At 60.6% G+C, this 11,991-nt stretch overlaps 1 protein-coding gene across 1 annotated transcript; it reads right to left on the bottom strand.

Moving 5' to 3' along the window:
* Positions 1-201: 201 nt before the first annotated feature.
* Positions 202-1,473, bottom strand: TMEM200B (transmembrane protein 200B; the record flags this gene model as incomplete). Its single annotated transcript, XM_080357722.1, has 1 exon — positions 202-1,473. The coding sequence occupies one exon, from the start codon at positions 1,471-1,473 to the stop codon at positions 202-204; it is 1,272 nt and encodes a 423-aa protein (XP_080213848.1).
* Positions 1,474-11,991: the final 10,518 nt, after the last annotated feature.

Here is an 11,991-nt window from a genome sequence, read left to right as displayed (position 1 = left end):
AGGGCATCCACCGGGAAGCCATGGAGAACACCCCACCCCAGGCGAGTCGTCCCCCGCTGCCGCGCGTCGGGACATCCCTCCTGGCACCTGCTTAAAAACATCCCCCAAACCTCTCCCGGCCGTGGATTCCAGGGTCGCTGGTGGGTGCTGGGGCTGGGATGACGGACAGTAATGTCACAGTCCCCGAAGGCCATAGGGACATCAGACCCGCGTGCCCCCCGGCTCCATCCCCACGGCCCAGGAGCTGGGCCGGGGCTCGCCGGGCTCCAGCAGCCGGTCTGAGGACTCGCCAGCACTTTCCAGTTTGGCGTAACCCACCAGGCTGAGGTGGTCCAGCCGGGGCCAGCTCCGGTGCTTACGGTCCTTCATGGGGGCCACCAGCAGCGCCCCCGGCCGGCCCAGGTCCAGGGACTTGGAGTGTCCCGGGGTGTGGAGCTGTGTGTCCAGGCTGAGCTCCGCGCCGGGGCAGCCGCCGTCCACGTTGATGATGACGTGGCCACCACTGCCACGGTCCTGGCCACTGGGCATGATGTTGGCACCACTGGAGAGCGGAGCCTGGGAGAGCTGCGGTGCCTCAGCAAGGGGGCCGGCAGGAGCCCCCTCTGCCTTCTGGCCAGCCCCTCGCGCCGCCGCGTCCAGCAAACAGTTGTTGAGCTTGATGACGGGCAACGCCAAGGCCCCGACAGCCGAGGAGAGGAGGCGCTCGGCCCCGGCGCGGTGGGAGAGGCCGAGGCTGGCCTCGGCGGAGGCGCCGGAGCGGAGGCTGAGGAGGGAGGCAGCAGGGGACGCTGCCGGGTGCCGCAGGAGCTCGGCCGTGGTCTGGAGCCTGTTGGGGCCGTAGCAGTTGGACCACTTGCCGTCAGGACCAAGGCAGGGCTGGCAGGACAGATCCACCTGGTAGCAGCCCTCCACGCACTCGGTGCTGGCCTGCGGGACGGACTGGCCGTCCCCACGCTGGCAATGACCGTCCCCGGGGCCGGTCCCCTCAGGGAGACCCCCCGCCATGGAGTAGAGCCCCTTCTGCATCAGCCTGCGGGTCTCCATGTCCCTGTTCTCGTACAGCATGGTGTTGGCGCAGATGAAGATGAAGAGTCCAATGCCCATGATGACGGGGCCGATCAGCTTGAGCTTCTCACTGTGGGGCACGTGTCGCCCAGCAGCCACCTCCCTCCTCATGTCCCCCGTGATGCTGGTGTTCCCCACGCTGGCCCCAGTGCCACTGGGTCCCCGGTGGGGCCAGTAGCCCACCACGGCGATGGTCATGCCCACCAGCACCACCGAGATGCCCACACTGACAAAGGCTCCTGACGGCGAGCGCATGCGGAGCTGCCCTTTCACCAGGACCTCTGGCGGTGATTTGCGCCGCAGCCGGCGTCCCCGGCGCCGCGGCGGGGCGGGGGGCACTGGCGGTTTGGTCCCCCCTGTCTCCAGCTCCCGCACGGGTCCATTGGTTTTGGTGCTCTCGGCAGTCATCGTGTCCGGCTCAGCCGCTCTTTCTGCAGGTGGGGAGGAGAAAGAGGTGAAGAGGCATCACTGGGGGCCCATGTGTCTGGGATCGCAGGAGCATGGGGACCACAAGGACGCCCAGGACACAGAATCCCAGAATCATTTTGGTTGGAAAACACCCTCAAGATCATTGAGTGCGACCATAACCCCCCCTGTCCCTGCCCACTGTCCTGAGACCCTCATCTCCATGTCCAGCCCTCCAGGGCTGGTGACTCCAGCACTGCCCTGGGCAGCCTGTTCAATGCCCCACAGCCCTTTGGGGAAGAAATTGTTCCTAAATCCAACCTCAACCTCCCCTGGCGCAACTTGAGGCCGTTTCCTCTGCTCCTGGCGCTTGTTCCTGGGGAGCAGAGCCCGACCCCCCTGGCTCCAAGCTCCTTTAGGCAGTTCAGAGACCAGAAGGTCTCCCCTCAGCTCCTGTTCTCCAGCTGCATCCCCAGCTCCCTCAGCTGTTCCTCATGAGACTTGATGCACTTTATATCCAGTACCTTGTTTCCTAGATGAGCAAAAAGGTGTTGAAGCTGCTGCCAAAACCAGCGGCAGGGCAGGCTGGGCTGGGCTGGGCTGGGCTGGGCTGGGCTGGGCTGGGCTGGCAGGGCCGCGCACGGTAAGCGCTGCCTCGATCCGGGGAAGCTCAAACGCGCTGAACACGTCCCAGACCGAAAAACATCTTTAAAAAAATATAAATAACCTCATGCTGACAGGAATCTCTGTACTCGCAGCCCGGGCGGGTGCCCAGAACTGGTGAGTGATGTGGGCAGGATGGCGTGTCCGTGCCCTCGCCCGCAGCCCCCGGCACCGCCGGCGCTGCCGGAGCGGGAGCGCTGCCCGTGCCGTCCCCAGCCAGGGCCGCGCCGCTGGCAGGTGCTGCGGGGACCCCCGGCCGTGGGCGCTGCGGGAGGGGCTCGTCCTGCGGCCGTTTCCAACACTGCGAAGGGAAAGCGCTCGGATGGCCCGGCAGCACTGATGCTCAGCAGCTACAAGCCAGAGCGTAAAACCGACCATAAACACCCCGGCACGGGCAGCAGGGAGGTGGGCGCTCAGGTTTCGTTCCCCGAGCCGAGCGGAGCACCGAGCCAGCAACCGGCACCACCAGCCGCCAAAGAGCAAAATAACAAAGTGCTTTTTTTCCCCGGCCTTAATCATCTTAAGGTGTTATTAGCATCAGAGGGAAGGAATTAAAGCTCTGACTTTGAGGATGACAGTGTGTTCCTGGCACAAGGCTGTCAAGCTGTGACAATTTGAATAAGGGAGATTTAAGGAGAAAAAGTCCCAAACAAAACCAACCCAAACACGCAGCCCGCTGCTGGGGGGTTAAACCTTTCCGTGACACAAGCTGAGAGTCCTGCATTGCCGAAGGGGAAACGCAATAAATCAGACACAACGGTCACCCCGAGCGGAAAAATGAGTTTTAAACATTTCAGTACAAAAGGGAAACATCCAGGCACTTGAAGATATCCCAAAGATTGTGGGGTTTTTGCCACCAAATACCCTGATCTAGGTTATGTCCCAGCTTGCTCTCATTACCATCTTAGGTTCAACCTCTCTTAAATTCATATCAAATCCTCTGCATGAAGCCTTGCTGGCTGCTTAGGGATTAAAATAAAACCCCCAAAGGCTCTTTGATACCGTCTGGGGGGGGAACTGTGAACACCCGGGACTCACGGCCCCCAAAGTCACCCTGAACACACACCCACCAGACACCTCCTATTTTTGGTCCTGAGCCTTGGCCGAGCCACTTCAATCCCAATTCCACCACTATCTCCTTTAACCCCTGGAGCCCCTGTGGCGCTGCGTCGCTGCTGGGGACCATGAGCATCCCTTTGGGGGACCATGAGCATCCCTTTGGGGGCCAGGGGCATCCCCGCCGGGGTCCCACACGGGCGGTGCGGCGGCTCCCAGTGACATTCACCTGGGCCGTGTCGAGCTGCTGTTCCCACATTTCTGTACTGGGTACCTCGTGGAGCTAAACCGGGGGATCGGGGGTGCCTAAAAACAGGGGCGGCAGGACCAGAGGGTGCCCATCCACCCCATATCCACACAGTGCAGAGCCAGGCTGGGTCTAAAACAGCTCCATTCCCCTCCTCCTCCCTTTCCGTGGCACCGGGACGGACACAGCGGCGGCAGTCTGTCCGCAGGCCAGGAACCCCCTCGGCCCCTCCACAGCCATTCCTGCCCCCGCTCCTCTCCCCCTATCTCCCCACTGCCCCAGAGCCGCCCACTTTCTGCAGTCAGAGTGTTTAATTGCTCATCGCTGGGGCTGCTTGTTCCCAGAGTTCAAAACCATTATTTTTATTAATAGAATCCCCAAGGTTACATAAGCTCTTTAAAAAAATAAAAAAATATACATAAAACCCAGCGTTGCCATCCAGTTCTGCAACTCGGAGCCGACACTCACGCGAATGGGCTAATTCAGCGCTGGAGCGGCAGAACTGGACGCAGCTCCGCGGGAGGGCGGGGGCAGGCTGGTCCCCGGGGGGACGGGCAGTGGCCCAGGGCTCCCGGCCCCCCCCAGCGGCCCCCGGGACCCGCGCCTGCAGCCCCAGGTTCTGATTCCTGCTGGGGGAACGAGAGCACAGGAACGTAAATGCCGTGAGCGTTATCGGGCGAGATGAGCGCTGCTCTGCCACCGGGTTCTGAGCTAAGCTTCCGATCCCCGCTATAAGCCTGGCATCAAAATAAACCCAAATATTTCTTTAATCCTCCCCATCACGAAGGCGTATTGCTGGCTCCGCCCTCCCAGCCCAATCCTCTCACACCGCCTGCACAGACAGGCACTCCTAGAATTTGACACTAAATCCCAAGGCACCCGACAAGAGGGGAGCTGGCTGGGGGGTAAAGCAGAATTTGGACGGGTCCCTCCCGCAGGCAGGTCCAGCGTCCCGTGGGTGCCCCGGGGCTGCTCTGCCCCTGCCCCGACCGTGCCGGCAGCTGAGCCGGCAGCTGAGCCGGCAGCACGCCGCGGGCTGGCAGAAAGCAGATCTGGCCACAGAGTCTCCCTCTGGCTGGGGGACGAAGGGCTGTGCCAGCGCCTGGCACGGTCGCCCCGGCGCCGTGTGCCGGAGGTGCCAGCCAGGGCCAGCAGCTCGGCGACAGCTGGAGAGCCGGGAAGGCACCTCAAGGGAAAGGGCCAAGTGCAGGGAATGCTGAGGGCGGCTGCTTTCCCGGCAGGTTTGTCCCCCTGAAGAGTCACTTTTTTCCAGGACAGCCCCTGGAAAGCGCTGCGGTGAGGGACAGGCTGCAGCGCAGCAGCGGGGTTCAAAACCAGCGTCTCCGCAGGGACGGCATTCCCAGCGCCGCTGCCCCGCTCCAGCCCACGCTGCCCGTCTTCAGGGTTCGGTCCCGTCGTTACCCAGGGTCCTGCCCATACCAGGCGTCCCATCCGGTACCCAGGGTCCCGTTCCGTGCCCAGGGTCCCATCTCTGACAGATGGAAAACCCCTCATTTTGCCTTTTCTTCTCCTAAAATATCACAACTTTAAAGCCGCTCTCCTGACTTTGGGAATAAACTGAATTTGAAATTCTTTGCCCAATCAGTCAGCAAATCCCGCAGCGTGTCCGGAGGCTGCGGTGATGGGTGAGACCCCGAAGTGCCAAGGTGCAGCACACACGCCCCCACCTCGCCAAACCCCAGGGAGCCCCTGTCACCACACAGGGACGTTCCCAGGGCTCAGAGCAGCCGTGGTGGGGATGGGTCCCCCGCAAAGCATCCTCCTCCCCCGCAGCTCGTCCAACAGACACACACCGGCAAAAAATCCAACCCGGTTTAGATCGCTTTTCAACTCCTGAGATGCCAAAGCCCGTGGTGGCTGAGCTCCCCGGGAAAGGGACCCAGGCAGATGAGACATCACGGGTGCGAGGACACGGGGAGCTGCGAGAGCCCTCCCCGGTTTCCCCACCCACCGGGGACAGTGCAGAGAACGGCAGTAACAGTCTGTGCCGAGAGGAGACGCTTAAAAATAACTCCCTTTTCAGCCCAACCTCCACGCCACCCCCGGCACGGGGCAGGGAGGGATCGCACGGAGCAGCGCCCAGCGCCCCCCGTCCCACCTCCCCCCGCCGCTGGAGGAGGGTGAAGCCAGCGGGGGAGCAGCATCGGTCCCGGCATGTGGAGCACCCGTCATCCTGGGTGCTCGGGGTGCTGTGAGGCCCACGTGGTGCCTCCTCCATCTCTATTTGTCTCAGTCCACTTCAAATTTCTCCCTCTGGCTGCTTATTAAAGGTGACCAGATGAAAGCAATGGGATAAAAAGCCAGCAGGCATCTTCCTGGGCCTGTCCCAGCACAACAGAACTGTCACCATCCCAGCACCCACTGGCAAAGCCTCGTCTGGGCTCCATCCTGAGGGGTAAATCTCCCTGCTGTGACCCCAGCGCAAGCGTGTTCCCAACATGGTGACAAAATCTGTCCCTCCAGCTTCAGCTTTGGCTGGTGACACCCGTTAATCAATTATAATTAATTAAGTTATCTCATAGAAGCTTTAACATAAACCCAGTAACTCTAATTATCAGGGTGTAGGAAGGATTAATCTTCCCAGCAGGAACCACCTCCTGGTCCTGGGCCGGGGTCTCGCATCGGCTGTTCAGTGGAGGTTGTGATCCATTTTCACTGTTGCTGCAGCACAGGACACCCGGTGTGACCATTTACCCTCTGCCCGTGGCCCGAAGGCTCAGCAGTCTGGAACATCCCTCGTTTCTCTCCGCAGCAGCCGAGACCTCAGTCTCCCCAAGCAAAGGACAGGACAGATGTTAACACACAACCACCTCCCCTAAGCTCTGGCTGATGGAGACGCCACCTCGGGCCTGGCTGAGCTGCGGAGAAGCACCTTCCCAGCGCCAGGCTCCATGTCCCAGGCGTCAGCCAGGAGCCACCGGGGCCAGCACTGTCACCTGGAACATGACCCAGGACAGCAGGCTATGGGGACAGGCGGTGCCGGGGCGGTTTGGGGACACAAACGGGTCTGTCCCTTTGCTTTCCACCCTGTGCTTGATGGTCCCAATCAGTGAACAGGATGCAGCAATGCCCAGGAGCGGGGAGAGTCACCAGTGCCACCAGTAACACCAGTCCTCTTCACCTTGACATCTCCCAAGTCCTCCCTGCTCCCAAAACGGGGCCAACCGCTCAGCTCCTCTCTACCCCTTAGGCAAAGAAAGTGCGTGGAAACATCCAACTGATTACTAATTACCAGAGCTCGCCTTACCCAGATTTGCTCTGCTAATTAGACTAATCTCCACGGCTGGGAAATGAGCCGCAGTCACCCACTGCGAGGAGATCACACGAGTTGGGTGGATGCTCAACTCATGTCAGACCTCCGCGAAGGGGATCGTCATTCCCAGCCCCTTCTGACGGGCCATTGTTTAAGGAGACAATAGAAACGCCAACAAATTTCATGTTTCTCCTCCAAGCTGATGCTGAAATCAGGACATCTGCATTGCTCAACTTTTTTTGATATGAACCAGATGCAAATAATTAATAAATCCAAATTCAAGATAATGCAGGCATCTAAATTTAAACAGAAAGTAGATTTCTAATGGCAGCTTTTTGCTTGCTTGGAGGAGGAGGAGGAGCGGGGAGCTCGGGGGGATTTCCTGGAACTGCTGCCCCGGGCGTGCAGCCCGCACCAGAGCACCCTGGAATCCTCACCGCCAAGAGAAGAGGAAAGAGAAAGAAAAAAAGCTGTAGGTTGGGATTTCCAGGGAATTAGGACCAAACTCCTTCTGAATTTGGCACCGTCGCTGCTGCTCCTCTGACGAGTCCCTGCCAGCGTGCAGGGGGGAGGGGGGGGCCGCCAAGTCCCCCCTGCTCCCAGGCACGGCCCAAGTTCTCCAGCGGGTCAAACGCATAAAGCCCATCTCCTCCCACCCCAGGGACCCACATCCCACTCTGCCTGCAGGCAACGAAGTTCCCAGCTCTATTCCCAGCTGGGATTACTCTTGCCTCCAGCGTTTTAAACCTTTCATCTCTTCTAATCCTTACCCTGCAAAAGCCTCGTCTCCCCGATTTTGTGAATAAGAATTAAAACCCACCTGGAAGCGAGACGGGAGCTGCGGGTCTGGCTGCGGTTGTTCCCCCCCTCCAAGCGGCAAAGCTGAGCCCCTTGTGCAAAAAGACCCTCCCGATCCCGAACTCCAGGAGCTACCGGGATCATTTCCACCCACTTCTCCTCTCTCGAGTGTCTACACCAAACCCTGCACAGGGATCGCTGCGTGAGTGGCCCGCTCCTTGCCTCACCCCCTGCCAGGAGCCCCGGGGAACTGCACAAAGTGCTGAGGTTTGGACACTGCGGCCGGATTCTGGCCGTGCAGGGGTGCGTGTGCCCGTGCGTGGGCTCGCACACGAGAGTCCGTGCACGTCGGTGTCAGAGTGTGCACGCGAGTGTGCGTCTGCAGGCTGCATGTGTGTGTCCATGTGCTGTGTCTGTGCGTGTTTCTGGTGTCTGTGGGAGCGTGTTTGTGTCCGTGGGTGGCCCGTGTCCGTGGGTGCCCGTTGTGCATCCCGCCGCGGGATCGCTGTGCCCGGGGTTGATGTGCGCGTGTACGGCCGGTGCCGTGCCCGTGGATCCGCGTGGGTCCCCCCACTCCGGGATCCTGACCACCCCCCATCCCGCACTCACCGGCGGCCGCCGAGCCGTTCGCCTCCCGCCGGGGCCGGGGCCGCTCGCCCGGGGGCGGCGGGCGCTGGGCTCCGCCGCCGCGGCCGGGGCCATGGAGCGGCGGGAGGCAGCGGGCAGCCGCTTCCCAGCTCCCGGTTCCCAGCTCCCGGTTCCCCGCTCGCCGCCGCCGGGACGCCTGGGCGCGGGGCGGGGGGGCGGCGGGTTCCGCCCGGCCGCGGGTTCCCGCCCCGGCCGCGGCCCCACGGGGGGCGGAGCGCGGGGCTGGCGGGGAGGGGCCGGGGGACACAGGACGGGACCCCCCAGCCGCCCTCCGGGGCGCGGGCTCCGGCGGGGCCGGTTCGCGGCCGTGGGAAAGTTGCGATCGCTTCGCGGGGATTTTCCGGGCTCCGAGCGCGGCTGAGCCAAACCGGGCCGGGATCGCTTCCCGCCTCCCCCCAGGTCCCTTCTCTGCCTTTCCCTGCAGGGACCCCCAGCCCGGCTCCCCCGCGCGGGATGGGACCCCCCACTGCCCGCGGGACGCTCAGAGCCCCGGGCCGGGGTCTCTTCTCCCTCTCCCGCGGCACAGACCCCTCAGACCCCATTCCCCCCAGCCAGGCCAGCCTGGGCTTGCGGAATTTTCCCCCTTCCAGCTGCGAGAGCACAGGAGAGTTTAGCAGTTGGGATAAAAACGTTACCCCAAGTTAACTTTGGCAGCCGAGGCGTTTGCTGCAGACCGGCCGTGTTTAGAGCGGTTTCCTCAGGCTCTCTCTCCTCCGGGCGGGCGCGCAGAGGACGGAGCCTCTGCAAGGAGCCGGCTCTGAGCACAGCACTCTGCTTTTCTTCCTCCAAACTTGCCAAAAGGATACACACAGACTGCTCTGTCAACCCCAAGGATTTTGGCGCTGCATGCCTGCATCCTCATCTCCACATCCCCATCCTAATCACTGCATCCCCATTCTCACTTTCATCCCTGTATCCTCATCCGTGCATCCCCATCCTCATCCCTATATCCCCATCCCACATCCCCATCCTCATCCCTGAATCTCCACCTTCATTCCCACATCCCCACCCTCCTGGGGCAGAGAGCAGTGTCCCATGGCTATAAGTGCTGGTGGCACATCATGATGCACTGAAACAACCGATCTTACCGACATATTCACAAACCAACACCGCAACACAATGCACTGGTAAATGCAGAGTAGCTTCGGCCCCATTACACTCTCAAACCACTGATATTTTGCAGGTATAGAGGCTGTTTATCAGCCTTTAATTAAAAATGTACCGAGCTTGCGTTCCCCCTCTTCCCAACGGCTGTGGTAAATCTCAGAGCACCAAACAAGGCCCCCGCTCTCCCCAGGGAGCCACAAGAAACAACCTGCAACGCCCCGCATGGCTTTGGCGCCAGTGCCCCGCGCTCCGCAGGCAGATCCAGGACCCAGTCGGCTCTGCGGGGGGAGCAGCACCCAGGGGAGGGTTCCAGGGGTAACACTCTGACATGAGGCACAGGACACTGGGTTTCTTGCCCGTCTTTGTCAGGGGAGCATCATCCAGCGACTCAATGACGAGAGAACATCCCCAGTTCTGGGTTGTGCTGCAGAGATGCTGCACAGTGTCACCTTCCCCTGCCAGGCTCGGTTAAAGCATCATTTGGGAAACTTTGGAACTTCTTGAGCAATGAGGGATTACAGCTGCGGGCTCAAGGTGCTGCACCGCTAGACCGGAGCGATGCTTCAGTCATCCTCGTCTCACCCTGCCAAGCCAACAAACACAACTGCCCAGATATTTGACTCTGGCTTTTCACGCTGTTCAACTGGCACATTCAAGGTCTCCCTTTGTTACTGCTGGAGACCATCTGGGCACTCCACAATCCAGAAGAAAATAATGCTTTTGAGCAAAATTTGATCTCCATTCAGAAGCTGTACCTGTGCCAGGCGGAGCCGGCCAAACAGCCGGGGCGAAGCGGCGAGAGCCCGGCACCGGCAGCTTCGGGAGCAGGGTCAGGGCGGCGCGAGCTGGCGCAGGCGCTGCCCGTCCCCGCTCCGGAGCCGCCCAAAGCCGTGTCCCAAGTGCAGCTCACCCAGCGCTGCTCAGACGTCGTCGGTCTCCCCTGGGTTTGCCATTAGTGTGAGGAAACATGTCAGAGGCAGAACAGGGGAGAGGGCAGCTGCAGCGGTTCTCCGGGGATTAAAGCTGGATGGCGCAGGGGACGAGCTCCGGTCGGCCCTTCCAGCCAGCTCACAGGGAGAGGCAGATGAACTACTTCTGGGGGAGCAGAGAGGGAAAGGGAGAAAAGAACCTGCTGTGGACAGAAGTGACAGCAGGTTGGGGAGGAAGGGGCCAGGGGGCGGCTTTGGGGCACATCTCATAGGACCAGAGACGTGCAGGGCTGAAAGCTCAGAGCATCTTCCCTGATGCTCTGGGAAAGGGTGGGCAGTGGTTGCTCTTACACACATGTCTTGGATGGGGAGGAAAAACAAAAGATGATATGGAAAAGAATCGATGTCGCTGTCTTCAGAGAGAGGAAAAACAAATCTCATGGTAATTGGGCACATTCTCTTGATTTTGAGGGACGAAAGGGATGTGATTCCACCTTGTTCCAAGGTCTGGCAGAGCCTCCTCTGCTCTGCGCTGGGGCCTGGGCAGGAGGAACCGTGTGGAGGGAGGAAGGAGAACTAGAGAGCGAGCAACCCCAGCCAGGAGCTGAGATCAGAGAGGAGGAATGTTATTATGGAGAGGCTGCAGCTCGGGGTGGGGATGACTCATGCTGGAGAACATACAGCTGTTGGAGCGGGATTTGGCATCGGCTCCCCGGGGCTGCGGATCCGTCCCCATTAGCAGAGCGGGGGGAGAAGAGCCTCCGCGGTGTCCCCGACCTGGCAGAGGCATCGGCCAACCTGCGCTAGGGCAGGGTCACCGCCCACGCAGGTATTTTGGGCAGCGGGCTCGGCAGTGACATTTCTTGTTGGTTGGGCCCCTGCTGGCTGAGGGACCCCCAGGGGCTTCTCTGTCGTTGGGTGGGGTGGGTGGCGCTGGGTGGGTCACCCGCTCTGCTCAGCCGCGGGGCTGCGGCCGTGAAAAAGCACAAGCTACACAATCAGCATTTCCCTCCTAATGGGGCAACTGATGCACAGCGCCGGGACGTGATGTATTCCCACAACCCAGTCAGCCATGGAGGTTAAAAAAGCCTCTTGATGGCTATTCCTCGCTGCCGCACCCTTGGCCCACGGTCATGGGGCACCGCGAAGAGACAGAAAACTGTGCGGCGGGAATCACCCCCAGCCGAGGGGTCCGACCGCCATCCATCCCCGCCCTGCTGGCAGCCGGCGCTTGCAGGGCACGGGGGATTCCATCCCATTTCCACCAACATCCATCCCGCAGGAGATGCTGCAGCAGCCCCCCCGTATTCACAAGGTCGCTGCTGAGAAAAGGGGCAAAAGTCATCCCCCCAACCCGTGACGCCGGGGCAGGAGCTCAGGGCACGGCCCCGGGAGCGGGGACACGAGCCGGCACCTCCCCATGGGCCCTTTCCGAGGGATTTCTTTGGTATCACGCCGGAAATAACCACAGCGCCAGATTCGCAGCACCCGGGGATAAAAGGCTCCGCGGGCGCCTCGGACGTGGCCCCGTTTCAGTGGTAAGTGACTGTAAATATAAACAGCCTTGTTATTAATCATGTTCTGTAAATGTGGAGTCATTATCTTTATGTCCCTGGAAAAGTAATTATCTCCAGCATTTCACTAAGAACTTGGTAAAGCCTAAAGACTTGAGTTCTGGAAATGTCACCCGTCTCCACGTAGAAGAAAACCTGCATATTTTCACAGATTAGTATGAGTTAACCCAATTTAAAAAAAGAGTTTTAATATATTCCCAAAGCTTTCAGTTAAATGCCTCCTCT

Source organism: Nesoenas mayeri (genome assembly GCF_963082525.1).
Source record: "Nesoenas mayeri genome assembly, chromosome: 21".
Taxonomy (NCBI): domain Eukaryota; kingdom Metazoa; phylum Chordata; class Aves; order Columbiformes; family Columbidae; genus Nesoenas; species Nesoenas mayeri.
This window is presented reverse-complemented; position numbering and strand designations above follow the sequence as displayed.